The sequence below is a fragment of the Calliopsis andreniformis genome, chromosome 10 (assembly GCF_051401765.1).
Source record: "Calliopsis andreniformis isolate RMS-2024a chromosome 10, iyCalAndr_principal, whole genome shotgun sequence".
NCBI lineage: Eukaryota > Metazoa > Arthropoda > Insecta > Hymenoptera > Andrenidae > Calliopsis > Calliopsis andreniformis.
In genome coordinates this window covers 14,480,006-14,494,622 of record NC_135071.1, presented here as the reverse complement: position 1 = coordinate 14,494,622, position 14,617 = coordinate 14,480,006, and the positions used below count along the sequence as shown (strand labels likewise).

The following is a 14,617-nucleotide window of genomic DNA, read 5'->3' as shown; positions in this document are numbered from 1 at the left end:
ATACATGTAGATAAACTATGTATAACCTACATGCTTTTGTGCACCCATATAACAATAGTGAGTTACATAGATCACTATATTCATACAGATAATAAATATAAAATGTTACTTAGCATACAGTAAATATGATTCTGCGTTAGGTTGTATTACCTTAAAATTCAATTGGCAGTCAGGTGTATAAATTGGTTTTTGTTCTCAGTCTTACGAGAACTTTTCCGAAGTTCAGACAATGGAAGATGTAAATTTTTTTATATAAACTACTGTAAACTCTTATAGAAATTATACCACGGTATAGTCAAAGATACAATTACGTTTCAATATCAAAACAATCCGATCCAGTAATATTTTATTTAGACATTGCTGGAAGAATTATGATGAAAAATCTATACGAAATTTGACTTCTTTGTATCATATCTATCTTAAAGTGTCAACAGTTTGAAGGTCCCAATCTAACATGCTAACATTTTATACAGTAAAGGACGGAAGTAGAAAAGGAAATATACTAGCTGGAATGTATACATATTGATCGCAATGAAATTTCCAGAGAAGTATCAGTCTTTGTGCAGTATCAATATTAATGTAAAATGTATATTTTGTTTACAAAATGGAACTAATAACTTCATATTTTTCTGCAACTTCTTCTCTTCAACGACGTAAGTGTGAATGATACTCATGTACGGTATTACCCTTTTCTGGATTGTTCATAAGCCCTTTACACCTAGCGAACCAGCACGAACGACAGCAAAAACATATCGCAGATATATTTCAAAAGTGACAAAACTCAAAATTTCTTTTCATTTTCTTATACGTGGTACAATTTTATTCCTATATAAGTACACAACTCGGAAGACAAGTTGTGCTCATATTGGGGAGGATAGGCTATCCAACTTGCTTCTAGTTATTTTACTTTGAAATTCCAAATTCCTATTATATTTTATTCTCCATCTGTATAACATTCATCCGCATTCCTTCGTGCTCGTTCATGTTCGCAATACCATTCAAATTTATTTTTGTTCGCGTTTATTCCAGCTGATTTCTTAGATACACAACATGGCAATAGAGCACAATAAGGTGTAAGGAAATTGCATAGTAATTCGACAGTAATTACGATAATAATCTGTCACTGCCCAGACTGATTACTTTGTATATTATTGCAAAGTTTGAACACATTATAAATAAAATCAATTTAAGATTTAAATGAAACTTTAACATCACTTTTAAGAGAATTAAGTTTCGATCTATTCTTTGACCTTTTTTGTGTCTTTAATGAATAAAATACGATATAATAAAAGAACTTTGATTTTGATTTCATGGTCAAGATCAATTTCACGGAATGTTTCTTTAATAGTAATTTCTTTACACCCTGTACAAAGCAAGAAAAAGGTCGTTCAATGACAAATTCACTATAATGTAATGAATCTGGAAACATCAACACTTTTTGTTGAAATTAGTTCACTTGCAACATATGGTTCTGCTTAAATTTGCTTGCCTGTTAAGTAAAATAGAGTAAAATTGTATAATCACCTCATATAAAACAATTGGACATATATTGATAAGTAAACAGTGTATTATATTTAATATAATACAAAGAATTATAAAAGATAATAGTAATTGAAAGCTAAAATAATCAGTATATTGTAAAAGTAGCCAGTTGTGCAACATTTAGATGTCTCTGGAAACATCATAGAAAAATGAGAAGCAATATTTTACAAAGAAAAAGAAAAGAAAGAAAGATGAAATGAAAGTTATAATTCCGGGAAAATATATAATCCGCTAAATTAATTCATACAATTACAACAAGATATTATCCCTTCTACAATATAATTTGCATAGGAAATTAATATTATGAAATATAGTAGAACATTTGACTGATGTTGAACGTTTTCCAAATGGTTTCTGTGGCGTAAAAAGTTTGAAATTTAAAATTATATATAACGTATATAAAAAATTTGTTATTTTACACACTGTCTCTTTTTATGGTCTACCATGTATGTAGCAGTATGAAAAATGCATATTTTTATAAAAAGATTTTGTTATTAAAATTGCAGTCATTGTAGTAATGTTGTCAATTAAGAAATGGCAGTAACAAAAACGATGATAACAATGATGATTATGAATTTAAGCCTTGACGTTTTTCTTCCTCGAGCATAGCGTCAAGTTCGTCGGTGAGATTTGCAAGCATATTTCCAATGTCATTCAATACATCAGTTGGTTCACTACCACTGGAATGGTGACTTATTACATGATTCTGAATATTGTTACTAGGATTTCCGCTTGCATATTCTTGTGTTCGAGCAGCTCTTTGTTTTATCGTTCCAGCATTTTCATTTGCAAAAGGCAGTGAGTCTGATTCCGTACTGGAGCTCGACTGTAATCAAAATAGTATTTCCAAGCATTAGCATAAATGTCTCAAAGATTATCCTTCATAAAAAAAACTCATATGTAACTCGGCCAGCCATATAATAAATTTATTTGAAATATTTAGAAAACACTTCCTTATTATTAGATAATGTAAAGTTTGGTAATTATTACGAATAGATTCAATAATCTTGAAACTTGTTTTAAAGAAGGTTCTTATCAAAACCTATAATTTAATCTATGGCTCATAAAGAACATTATATTATTAATTTAGAAGATGGAAATACCTTAAAGCTAGCGTCAGATCCATTACGATGCTGTAAAGCAAGCGAAGCTATCAATTCATGTTCTTCATTGACGTTAACACTGACACTGCCCCACGAACGGGACATAGAAGAAGGTGGTCGATTCATTTGTGGCGGAGTCGATGGTGCCGGCGCTGGTGCAGGTGGCGGAGGTGAAGGATGATGAAGTATGTGATGATGTTGATGATGATGTATATGATGATCCTCACATGATGCAGTTGGTACTGGTCCACTACAATCTATCACAACATCGCCAACTCCAGATCCTCCGCTTCCAACAGCGGAAGAGCCACTTTCTCTGGAGCTTTGTCGTCTTGGTGGAGATGGTGGACAACGTTTTGAAAGATGAGGACTACTTTCGAGCCCATAACTTAACTGATATTTATTATCGAAGTCTCTTGGTAGTGATTTGAATTGTCCTGGAGTTGCAGTGACCTGAAATCATAAAGAAATCACCTTCAGTTTTATAAATTATTTTTGTCATAATTGACCTCTTCGAACTCTGAGAAAATGATACTGTTTCAAAGAATCACATTATCACATTATTTGTTGACATTACCTTAGCTACGGGTCGGGGACGAACAAGGCAATGTCTTGGTCGTGGAAGAGTCCCGCCACCAGCATCCACAACGGAAGTATCATTTGTAGGAGTGAGATCACCATCCTCAAAACTGCGTGGGCGCCATTCCATCGGTTGTTGATGTGTGGTAGGTGCTGGTGAAGGAGGATATCCGAGAGGCGCATCCTCTAAGCTTTCTAAGGATTTTCCTCGTGAACCAGTTCGATCAACGATGTTATAATCGGCTGGCAAAGCAGCATACATGCTTCGCCATGCAGATGTATCATTTCCTCCTCTCTGGAAAGACTTCAAAACTGGCGAGGAACAATCTTCATCAGGAGAGGGTAGATCAGAACCTCCTCTTTGAATTACTACGTCCTGAAAATAGAATGAAAGTTATGTAAATATGGAGGAGTAGAAGTAGATGCATATTAACAGCTTGTACGATATTTATAAATATTTCTTCACCTGTGTGTGTCCAGGATGTGGTGGCAGCCGCGCAAGATCAAGTGGTTGTATACGTTTTCCAGCTCGAATATCCTTAACTCTTTTAATTGCCAATAATAATTTCTTCTGGTGTCCCAAACGCACGATACCAATGTCCTCGAGATCCTCCCAAGTAAGAGTTGTGACATCCTCCACTGAACGCATGCCTTGTTGATGAAGAGCACCGAGATATTCTTCAAGTCGTAAAAGCCTAAGCCATTCTTCCAGTGAGCCAGGAATATGTTCTGGTAAGCCATCTCCTATATTTAAATTATCTATCTCTGCTTTTAACTGCTTTCTGTGATTAGGCTTTTTAATACCTGCAAAAGAATACAATTTCAATTATTAGTTATGTTTTTATTACAGTAAAATATATGATTTTTAAAATCAAACGAGTAATCCTTATAGTATCCTCTTTAATTAAGCACTTCTTTACCTATTGCTGTTAAATCCTCTGGCGTCATACGCGTTATAGTAGCAAGATCGTAACCGGCAGAAGCAAACAACGGAAAGTATTCTTCGAACTGGAGTTCAGTCAACCAAGCATGGACGACGTCGAGATCTGTCGGTCTGTCGGGATGACTGCCAAGTGAGCTTATAGAACACCTAGGAGATGAAGCAAGAGCACCAGGTCCTCTAGGACCTAAATGATAACCAGAGGCTCTTCCAGAATCTAACGAAGCTGTGGAATGCCTGGAACCAGAGCCTGATCCTGAGCTACCTGGACTATCCCTTCCTGGGCTTTGAGTCATGTCGATTCCTGAAAACATAATTCAGGGGAAGTTAGTCAAAGCTTGTGTAAATACAAACAGCTCATTAAGCTTTTCTTGAGTGAGACATACATAGAATATTTGATTTGTAAATCCATTTATAATATGCGTAACAAATTTAGATGGGTATACAGTTAAATCTCTAATGGGTGTTGGCAGCACTTACAATGCTAACAGCATTTAGAGTAAATGCTGCCAACACACAGGTTTCCAGATAAACTGATGTATGTAACTGTGCGTAACTATGTAACACCATAAATACATGGTATTGTTACATTAGTTAGGACTAACTTTGATAAGTATCACACCTTGATCTTCAGCATGAGCATATTTTCCAACGACTGGTGGAAAAGCGAAACCAGGATGGGTAAAAATAGGTCCCGGACTCTTCCCAGATGGCATTCCATAAGAACCATCGTCCGTCGTTCCTCCTGGGCCACTTCCGGACAGGAAGCAACTGTCTTCGCTGCTCGCATATCCAGCAGAACCGAAGGAGGATCCAGAATGGCGAAACACATCGGGTACAGCAGGTGGTGCGACTTTCTTTGCTTGGGTCACAGCTTTGGACGGCCGGTTCATGCCGCCAACTACACATACATAACATTTCCTTATTACATGACGAATACCTGCATAGAAATTGTTATTCAAGGATAATTTATTCGATTAAACCAAAACCAACGACTGGACTAGTTATAAAGAGTACGCAAACAAATACACGAAATGGTCATTCAGATCAGACAAGACTGAACTAAGTTCTCCCTCAGCAGAAGTGCTGAGACACTCTGTATGCAGGATGTTTAACTGCAAATGAAGGAGAGTTTAAGGGATGATCCTTTGAAGTCTTATAAAGTCAAGTTGCAGATGTCTTCTTCTATTCAAGATCTTATATCACCTAAAGTAAATAACCAATAACTGAAGATATTACATATTTTATAATAATATTCTTTGTTCTTCGTTAATAGTATTGTTTTTTTATTAGAATTTAAGCTTAAAATTAGCGTTAGTGTCCTATGGTTTATTTATGTATACCTATATATACTTCATGGTTTTTTTATCTTGAACTTAACCCTCAGGAAAAAAGAAACATTCCGCATTTTCTTAATTTTGTATTCGTTCAGTAGCAATATTTTAAAGAATACAAAATAGCGTGTAGCTAAAATATTAATCGTCAAAACACGTATAAACGAATTTTCCCCCATGGTTTTATATTTAAAACCGTATTCTGTATCTCATATCTTTGTTAACAAAAAAAAAAAGAATGGAAGCTGAACGTTAATTGAAGGTCACTTCACAATAAGTCGTAGAGTACGTCTTTTTAATGGTTACAAAGTACTTAGTATGTATTAAAGAAAAAATGTGGCGCGTTTAAAAAGAAAGGATTCGAAATTGTAAGGGGGGTGGCACAGCTACAACATAATGGGGGTGTTTGTACGTGCGCGCGTTCTTGAGAAGGATAATGGGCCTTTGTGTTTTCTTGCAATTTTTGCATTCTTCCGTCAGAGCATTACGATATGTAATTACATTATGAGACGGAATAAATATCATGTATACAGGATGTCTCAGAACTGGTGGTACAAAAGAAACTATCGTGATTCTAATTGTACAAGAAAAAATAGGTCAACATATAAAATAAAATCTTTTGATATTGTATTTTTTTCGAGAAAAGTGAATTTGAATTACGAATGAATACAAGTGTACAGAAGTACAGTTTTAGGTGCTTACAGAATATGCACACGGAATAAGGAGAAGACTCGCGGTCTGACCATTGACTTTCTCTACTGCAAGCTAGAACCATCTTTGGTACTTGTCATCGGCTAAAATTAATTTTCTCGAAAGCGAAGCATGATATCAAAATATTTTATTTCATATTTTCGATTTATTTTTTCATGTAGAATCACCACCTCTCTGCTTACACTACTAGGTCTGGAACACTCTGTAGAACAGAACTTTATAAGCAACGCCTCTCCAATCTCTAAAAATACTATAAGTATCTTGGCCATTTAAAAATCCAGAGCTTAATTCTTGTGCGCCATTCGAGTTAACTTGACTTAAAACTGAACGCTGGCACTAGATAACTTCTTCAAAAATACCTAATTTCTATTCAATTTAATGACTTCTATCAACCTTACGTGAAAAACGTGTTAAGTAAAAGAAAAGGTATTTGATATTCTTTCCTACGAGACAAACTTATTATTTTCGATTATGCAACACTGAATATTTTATGGAATTCCACCGTATCATCGATGCTTTGTTATCGCACAAAGTTACACACAGGCTGTTAATTACTGAATTTTGTTGATGTCACACTTACGGTGCATGAGATTCTTCCAGCTGCCATAAATCGCTTGAATACATTTATCAAGAGGTGTAGCGAATAAAGCTGTATTCGTTTTACGGTTGCTGAGGTTCCCTTCGGAGCAACTTCTAAATAAATTGCTATTGTTTATCGTGTAAATTACTGAACTATGTTCTCGAACGTAAAGCTTCGTCTGCGATTTATCGAAAATCCCACATGGTATCCAAGCTTCAACAGCTGGGTCTCGGAAGCTTTTATAAGTCGAAGACAATTTCTTTGAAGATTTGTGCAGGAAACGCTTGCCAGGTGGTAATGGCGGGGGGCCCAAGCAGATCGAGACGGCAGTAATCGCCATTTATGACAAAATTCTTATTCGAACAGATCTTTTCAACCGATTCTTAGATTTGGTACAAATTCATGTATGTAATCCATTAATTTTATCATTACTTTATTATTTTTAAATTATAATTTACATTTTCATCATTCTCCTGAACCATCATACATAGACACCTACCTACTCGTTTTTCTATAGACTTAACTAACTATAAATGGATACATCATGGAAACTGCATTAATGAAACATAGTATTTGCAGGAAGTGAGACTGAAGGAAAGAGTTCGATTTCCAAACACGTTATATTAAATGCAGGACGAAGACCGGCATCGAGGTACTAATCATTTTTCTTAACCGAGTACACTTTACTGGTTTTATACTCTATTATAGTTTATGCGGCACAATAAATAGCGTGCAACATTCTTGAAGATACAACATTCACTCTGTGCTAAGGAAGTTTCACATCGATGACAGAAAATTTGGAACTACACATTCGCGCGATACTTCGAAGGATACAGCGAAGATAACCGGATAAGACTGTCAGAAATGTTCCATATTGAATACAGGCTCGAGTTGGCGACACGAGCGAGTCATTGGTGTAGTGAATGCAAAGAGGCGAGGTCGAAGGTGGGTGGACAAGTTTCCGGAGAACGGTGTAGGCTGCTCCCCGCTTAATATCTATACGCGTAGGTTCCCAAAAGACACGTGAAACAACTTTTCACGTGGAAATTCGAATGGGGACCATTAAAATGCCTCGATTGAACGAACAGAGTCGTAGGAACCAGCACGTAAATAATTAAAGAAAATGTCGGAGAATATGCGCAACGAGTAGACGAGAATGACCGAAGACCAACCCTCTGCCTCGCGAGGTCAGCGTCCATCTGCGTCGGCCAGCCGAGAACCGACAATCGTTTGTCGAAGTGCGAGTTATTCTTTAATAAATATATCTGTACTTGACAGTCAACGTGACACAAGTTCTTTTTTGTTATTTTTTAGGAGGACTGAAGAACAAATGCGATTACCTATTTTTTAACATAGTTTTTGAAGTATTAGATTCAAAAATTTAGGTTCTATCTCACACCCGATAAAGATATTAGCCGAACACGACCATATTTAATTATTTTTAACCTTTTCACTATGACAAAATTCGGCTGAGAAATGTTTATGCGTTGTAGAATCTTGCCAAAAGTTCAGCATTTCAGAAATGTACTTTAATAGAAATTCTACGAACATCAGTCCTTCAAAGAGAAATTTTTCATGAGTCGAATTTTCTCTCTGCCTCTGTGAGCCACCTCAATAAAAGCCAAAGGGGTGGTTCCTCGAATCCACTTTAGCACAGTTTTGCTAAGAGGAAGTAGCTCAAATTTATCAATTTGTGGACTGAGTTCGAGGACACCTCTCCTTCTCAGTATTCCCAATGTTAATTAAGACCAATGTTTAAACACAATAAAAAATGTGAAATCTACACAACGACAGTGGGTGAAAAAAAGAAATATAAATGAGTGTAAAATGTGGTTATTGTTCTCTATAGAAACAGAATACAGAAGGGAGGTTGTGGAAGATATTTTATTAAAAATAATCTAAATATGGAATTTAATATAATTTTTATCGAGACAGAGTAAGGAATCAATTGGTGGTCTTTTCACTAAAATCCTATAAGGGATAAGGAACTAGATACTTTCGATTACTAAGGCCTAGTTCTGTCGATATTTTACGGTCTTCCGTCTCTAAAGCCATGAGCAGATCAAGGGATTGAAATAATTGCGAATCGGTGGAAAATTTCTTTTCGCAACTATTCGAGGAATACTGTAGTTCGAATTTAAGTGGTATGAAAATATCATTTCTATAGTATTCCTAATAATTTTCTTAATAATATATATAAAACGAGGTTGTGAAAATTGGATTCTTTATTAGACATACAAACTGTATCTTTGATTTATAAATTTATGTATGAGTCATATTTGCTCATCGTTAATAGTTCCTCATCCTTCTAAATAAAACGCTATAAAGTGAGATCACTATACTGTAAAGATGTGCTATATTGTATTGTGACATTTTCCAATATCTCTAATGAGCAAGATAGCTATAAGCAAATACTTACACAAGCTGTACATCACGCAACTCAGTTACTGTGCGTAGAAGATTTAATTGTCGACAGCGTTATTGGTACATCGAGTGCGGAGGTAACTGAAATAGGAAAAGAGATTTTCAAACGCATAAGAGATGCATTTGAGAAAATGGTCTTGTCTAAAGAAATATATAGTATACACTAATGCATGAAAGGATTCCAAGGTTCGTATTTCAATCTTGTAAAAAAAGAAATATTTAAACCAGACTAAAGTCTTGACGAAATTTCGTATACATTTTTATGTCTAATAAGGCCACAATCACGCGACTTATTAATAGCAACGAATTTGTAGAATGTAGAGAATAGGACACTTCTTTGAAGTAAACAGCCACAAACCTACAATTTAACACAGTGCACTATCTACTTGAAGAACGCTCGCATCATGGCACCGATGACGATAACTTATCGTGATACGGATATTGTTCCATCGTGGAACCAGATGCAACGATTCTATAGTCAACTTCATAATTATTGTATATACTATCCTCCCTGACTTACTCAACATACATAATTCCTTTATCATACCGTGTTTATTAATTCACGTTTATTAGTAATACTAATATTTTAGGTTATAAATCAATTTAAAACATGTAATTCTAAACCAGTCCCTAGAAATAAAGCATCAAACAGTAAAATAGCTACAGGGCACTTGAAAGTCAGCGCCAGGTAAACCCTAACCATTTTGTCGCGTTCGATGCGGGAGGTTAACCCCACCACCAACATTCGGAAAACCAAAAATTATACATAACCCTCCTTCAGAAACGACGAATCATCTTTTGTAATTTAGGAACCGCCTTCAAAGCAGGCGACCAATGGTGGTAAATGTAAAGGCTACAAGCCAACTTGAACATTCTGAAAAGTCAATCACCATCGGAGAGCTAAACGAATAACTTCAAGTCTATCATTATCTTACTTAAATTGCGTTAAGTCGTAGTTTGAGATGTGAATTTTAAGTACATATAAAGTGTTAGTGTGTCAGTGACATTTAAGTCGGTAAATGTGTGACAAGACTGATATTATTTATTAGTGGGTTACTTCATTGTTTTAAGTTCTTTAATATTTTCTTAAAGTTTAAAGTGTGTGAAGTGTGCTGTGAACGTGATATTTCAAAATTCGAACACTTAGTAGAATCACAGCGATGGATGTGAAAGCGGAACCGGATGATGGGTAAATATTGTGTGAGCAATCTCCTTTTTTGTTGTTTAGTATATAGAAGTAGTTTTAACATAGGTATGCAGGGTATTTCCAGCGATACATTTTGTTACTTCAGGGGCTGAATCTACACACTAAAATAAGTAAAAAAATGTTATATGATACAAAATGGAAAAAGGATACAAAATGGACTTGAGAGGCTAGGCTAGAAACATTTGATTTTTGAGCGACTGCGAAACTCGAGGCTGGTTGTAAAGTGAGCAGTAGTGTGTGTCGAGATGGACCTTTTTCATTTTCTTTTCATTTCTTCCATTTTCTTTTGTTAGAAGTAAGGTATATAGGACATATATGTTCGTATGACATTTTTTGATTATTTTAGTGTGTAGATTTAGCTTCTGAAATATTAACATGTATTTCTGAAACACCCTGTATAAGGTATACACATGGATAACAGTATGGTCACTGTAGCGAGTAACTTACGAATGAAGATGAGAAAAATGTTATCTTAAAACTTCATGCATATGCTGTAATTAAAAGAAGTCCTGTGGGAGGGCACAGAGGCAAGAGAGGGCCCCCGATCGAGTTAGCATGTGTAGCGGCTTCGGCCAATAATACGTTAGAACCGAAAATAAGTGTGAGACGAGGCGTGGTCTTCTCCATTCTGACCAATTAGGCCTGCATTCCTTCCGCGGGACTTCTCGATACGACACGTTTTTCTCGAATGTTTTGTGACGCGTTGTCATAAAATCTTTGGAATTAAACATCCGACTTTCTTAAAATTTTATATAGGGTACGTTTCTTTCTGCCTAAATAGTTTCATTTAAAAATTAGGTGTTTCATGATTTTAGTGTCTTTTTTGACAATATGTGGGTTTATGATATATTAATTTTTCATGAGAGTGATTTGAGGAAGATATTCTTACAGAAATTCGATAGCCTCAGTTTAAATCCTAGTCTTTAAGAAAATATACGAGATGAACATAGTGTTTAACTGATTATACAAATTTATTAAGTTGAAACCATAGCACTGCTTGTTGCTCACAATATATGTAGTTTATATTCAATCTCTTGCCATGTGTTTTTTAACATATCTTGAGTTATAGCTGTCACAGTAGATTTTATGCACCACCAGTTATCTGATGAGCAAATCTTATCTTATCAGTTATCACAACTTTTGGTTCAAATCATTTGCCTTTTACTACTGTGATTTTTACTAAGTAAATTTTTGTAATTATTTAAAGATTTTATGTTCACCCTGTATAATGCAATCTATGGTAAACTGAGACTCTCAAAAATATGACAAGTCAGGAGAAGTCCTACAGTTATGAAATAATAAGTAACTCTTGTGAGATTTATAAAAAAGGTAACATTAACCTTCTAAGGATCTGTTTTTTCATGATGTTATAAAAATTGCTTGAGTATATTCAAGCTCACTCATTAAAGGGTTGAGGTTAGAATCTATTAATTATGGTTTAAAAACTTCCAATGAATAGATTGTAGTTAAGATGATGCACCATATTTTGGGTGACCATAGGCAATAACTGAGAATAATTTAAACAAGACAATTACAAAAAATCGCTGCACCATTGCTAAAGAACTTACGATAAAGTTTAAGAAAAAGCATTAAACATTCTAAAAAAAAAACTTAAGAATTTCTTCTCTGAATTTGGTCTATATAATTAATGTTAAACTAAAGTTTTCCTTTTTCTTCCCACTGATACACTGTCTTAGTGACATTTTTTCAGTCCTTTGTCAGATGCATCATAGTAGTTTAAAAGTCTGTTTTCCTTGGAATGTCAGGCGTCTCTTACAATCTTATAAAAAGTAAAGCAGTGGCATGAGATATCACATGCATTAGATGTTCTAAAGCTACTGAGAGATACTTGATACACTGATAAGGTTCATTATAACAAAAAAAAATAAGATAATTCATCACGTTTAAGATATTTAGTTTTTTACTTTGCAAATCAATAATATGCATATTTATTCATCTTGCAAATGATTATTTTAAGAGGTCATAATGCTAACAAAAAACTTTAGAAAAAAACATGCTTATAGTAGATGTAAAAACTGTTTTTTATTACTATCTTTAGTGTCTTTTGAGGCCATGGTGTGCACTTAAGATTCTTAGAATATAGAATGCAAAGAAAATATGTCAGGTTTAAACGTCTTCTTGGAATGCACACTGTAAGATAATTGCCATGATATCTTCATTAACCTTGAAAGAAACAAAACTCTTAATTGTGTCAATGTGTATAATCAATCATGTGCATTCTTTTAGCTCTTTTACTTTTACAGAAAAAAGAAAGAATAAAATGTTCAACAGTTGTCCTTTCATGAAAAGGAAAAAACTTTGATACATGTACTAAATAGCTGAAAGTAACTATATATTATTCCAGCTTCAGTAATTTCCATTAAATACCTGTATGACAATTATTAAATGTCATATAATAAGACAAAGAAAAATTCAATAAATCAGTACGAATTAAATTATAAAATATTCGTGCAAACAAACATAATTATATAATATATTTTAATCAATTTATCAAATTTAATTAAATTAAATGACTTAAAATTTTTTTTGTTTTAATTTCTACCTCAAGACTTAAGCAATAAATATGCTTATACCTAACATGCTTATGCTTAATATGCTTCTGGAGCAATAAAAAATACAACAGAAATATAAGTATCGATGCAACTTTGAATAACTTTATTAAAAAATTCTAACACAAGGAACAGTTAGCGCGTGCATTCTTATTATCGACTCGGAAAATTCATTGTCTGACAGACCCAATAATTCCAATACACAGTCTCCTATATAAACTTGGTTTATTGAAAAACATAAGAGTCGAGTGATGATACACAAAATAACGCATATTCGCAAGTATATATTCAATAAAACCCATAAACAGCTCATGTAATCGATGCACGCAACAACCTGAGAAAAATGCAGAAAGCAGTGGTCGATAAACATATCCACTCTTCGAAGTATTTCTCGTGACATTGCTAATTCGAGGAACGCGTCGAATAAAAAAATGAACGAACCAGGATGCAAGTGTTTCAAGTGATCCGCAAATGTTCGAAAATATTACTAGAGGTGGTTGAGAATGTTTTTTAGCTTACCGCTAATGCGCCTCATGGCGACTCACGACACGGCTCGTATGTAAAAACCGTGGGATTGGTCAATCCAGCAAGATGTGCAAGTTTCCTGCTCACTATTAACACCATACCACATATACAAACACTGATCATCACCTACGCCATGCACACATTGATTTTAGAACGTAAGATTCCCGCGCCATTGCCTACGGACAAGACCTTTCTCAGACGAGATAACCTGCCCCTTCGACACGCCGTTCTTTCCTATCGCGCTAAAACAGAACAGTAACGAGCATTTTCAGACAAGAGCGCCAGTCTGCTAGCCCCGACTCTGCAGGTTCGCTTTTCAGGCAAATAACGAGCACACCAGGCACGCTACACTTTTCATGTACTTGCATCTACGCGAACGAGAAGTAGCCACCGAACACGATACACACCACCATCGTGACTTCTCACGTAGCACAGTCCGTATTATAGTATCCAATGCCACCGCTAGAGCGCTCATTGCTAACGATAAATCTGTGGCTGTAAGGCAGGACGAGATGTGTCAGGGTTTTGAAAAATTCGAGACGAAGCCTTAATCGAGATATGGAATACAGAATTCGGGGTTTTGGAAAGAAGAAAGGGAATTAAATGAGCTTCTTCAGTTCGAGACAATGCTGTAGTTGAAAGCTTCAAGTGCAAATATCTCGGAAACAAAATTGTATGACTTCGGTCATTTTGAGTTAGAACTACAGAAATATATCCATTTATGGGCTCTTCAGTTTATCAGTTAGTTAATTTACTTTTAGTTTTATCAGCAGTCGTATAACTTACACTACTGTCTGAAAATAGGAGGTACTAAGTTAAATCTTATAAAGTTAAATTGCAGATGTTTTATTACATTCAAGGTCATATTCTAATGCATAGCCACATTACAAAACTGACAAAAGAAGTTGCTTTTATGAAAAGGATTATCCTTTTTTAATCTTTAGACAAATTTTAAACATAACTGACAAGAGGATAATACATAGTCTTATGGGACATTAATATTTGGTTTAACAAACGAATTATTGTAGATGTGTATTTGGAATTGATCTAAAGGCTCGTTCAGATTAATCAAGCTACTTGAATGCAACTTGATCAATGTAAG

At 34.8% G+C, this 14,617-nt stretch overlaps 1 protein-coding gene across 4 annotated transcripts; it reads right to left on the bottom strand.

Annotated features, from left to right (window-relative positions):
* Nucleotides 1-1,892: 1,892 nt before the first annotated feature.
* Ckn (CRK like proto-oncogene, adaptor protein) lies at nucleotides 1,893-13,901 on the bottom strand. 4 transcript variants are annotated; one of them, XM_076387548.1, is made up of 8 exons: nucleotides 13,510-13,901; nucleotides 9,209-9,294; nucleotides 4,787-5,065; nucleotides 4,145-4,468; nucleotides 3,691-4,028; nucleotides 3,223-3,600; nucleotides 2,646-3,098; nucleotides 1,893-2,368 (listed from the first exon to the last, which is right to left on the bottom strand). In XM_076387548.1, exons 2-8 carry the CDS (start codon nucleotides 9,219-9,221, stop codon nucleotides 2,111-2,113), a joined length of 2,043 nt encoding a protein of 680 aa, XP_076243663.1. In that variant the 5' UTR covers nucleotides 9,222-9,294; nucleotides 13,510-13,901; the 3' UTR covers nucleotides 1,893-2,110. The 4 variants fall into 4 exon arrangements, with proteins under 4 accessions (XP_076243663.1, XP_076243661.1, XP_076243662.1 ...); XM_076387546.1 differs by lacking the exon at nucleotides 9,209-9,294 and having other exon boundaries at nucleotides 4,787-5,104; XM_076387547.1 differs by lacking the exon at nucleotides 9,209-9,294.
* Nucleotides 13,902-14,617: the final 716 nt, after the last annotated feature.

Excerpts from the sequence above, each read along its gene's own strand:
- Ckn (XM_076387545.1), bottom strand. The coding sequence starts at position 7,129 with ATGGCGATTACTGCCGTCTCGATCTGCTTGGGCCCCCCGCCATTACCA. Across the intron at positions 4,029-4,144 it reads AGAGGATTTAACAGCAATAG|GTATTAAAAAGCCTAATCAC; the intron begins GTAAAGAAGTGC and ends ATTCTTTTGCAG. Across the intron at positions 3,099-3,222 it reads GTCCCCGACCCGTAGCTAAG|GTCACTGCAACTCCAGGACA; the intron begins GTAATGTCAACA and ends TTATGATTTCAG.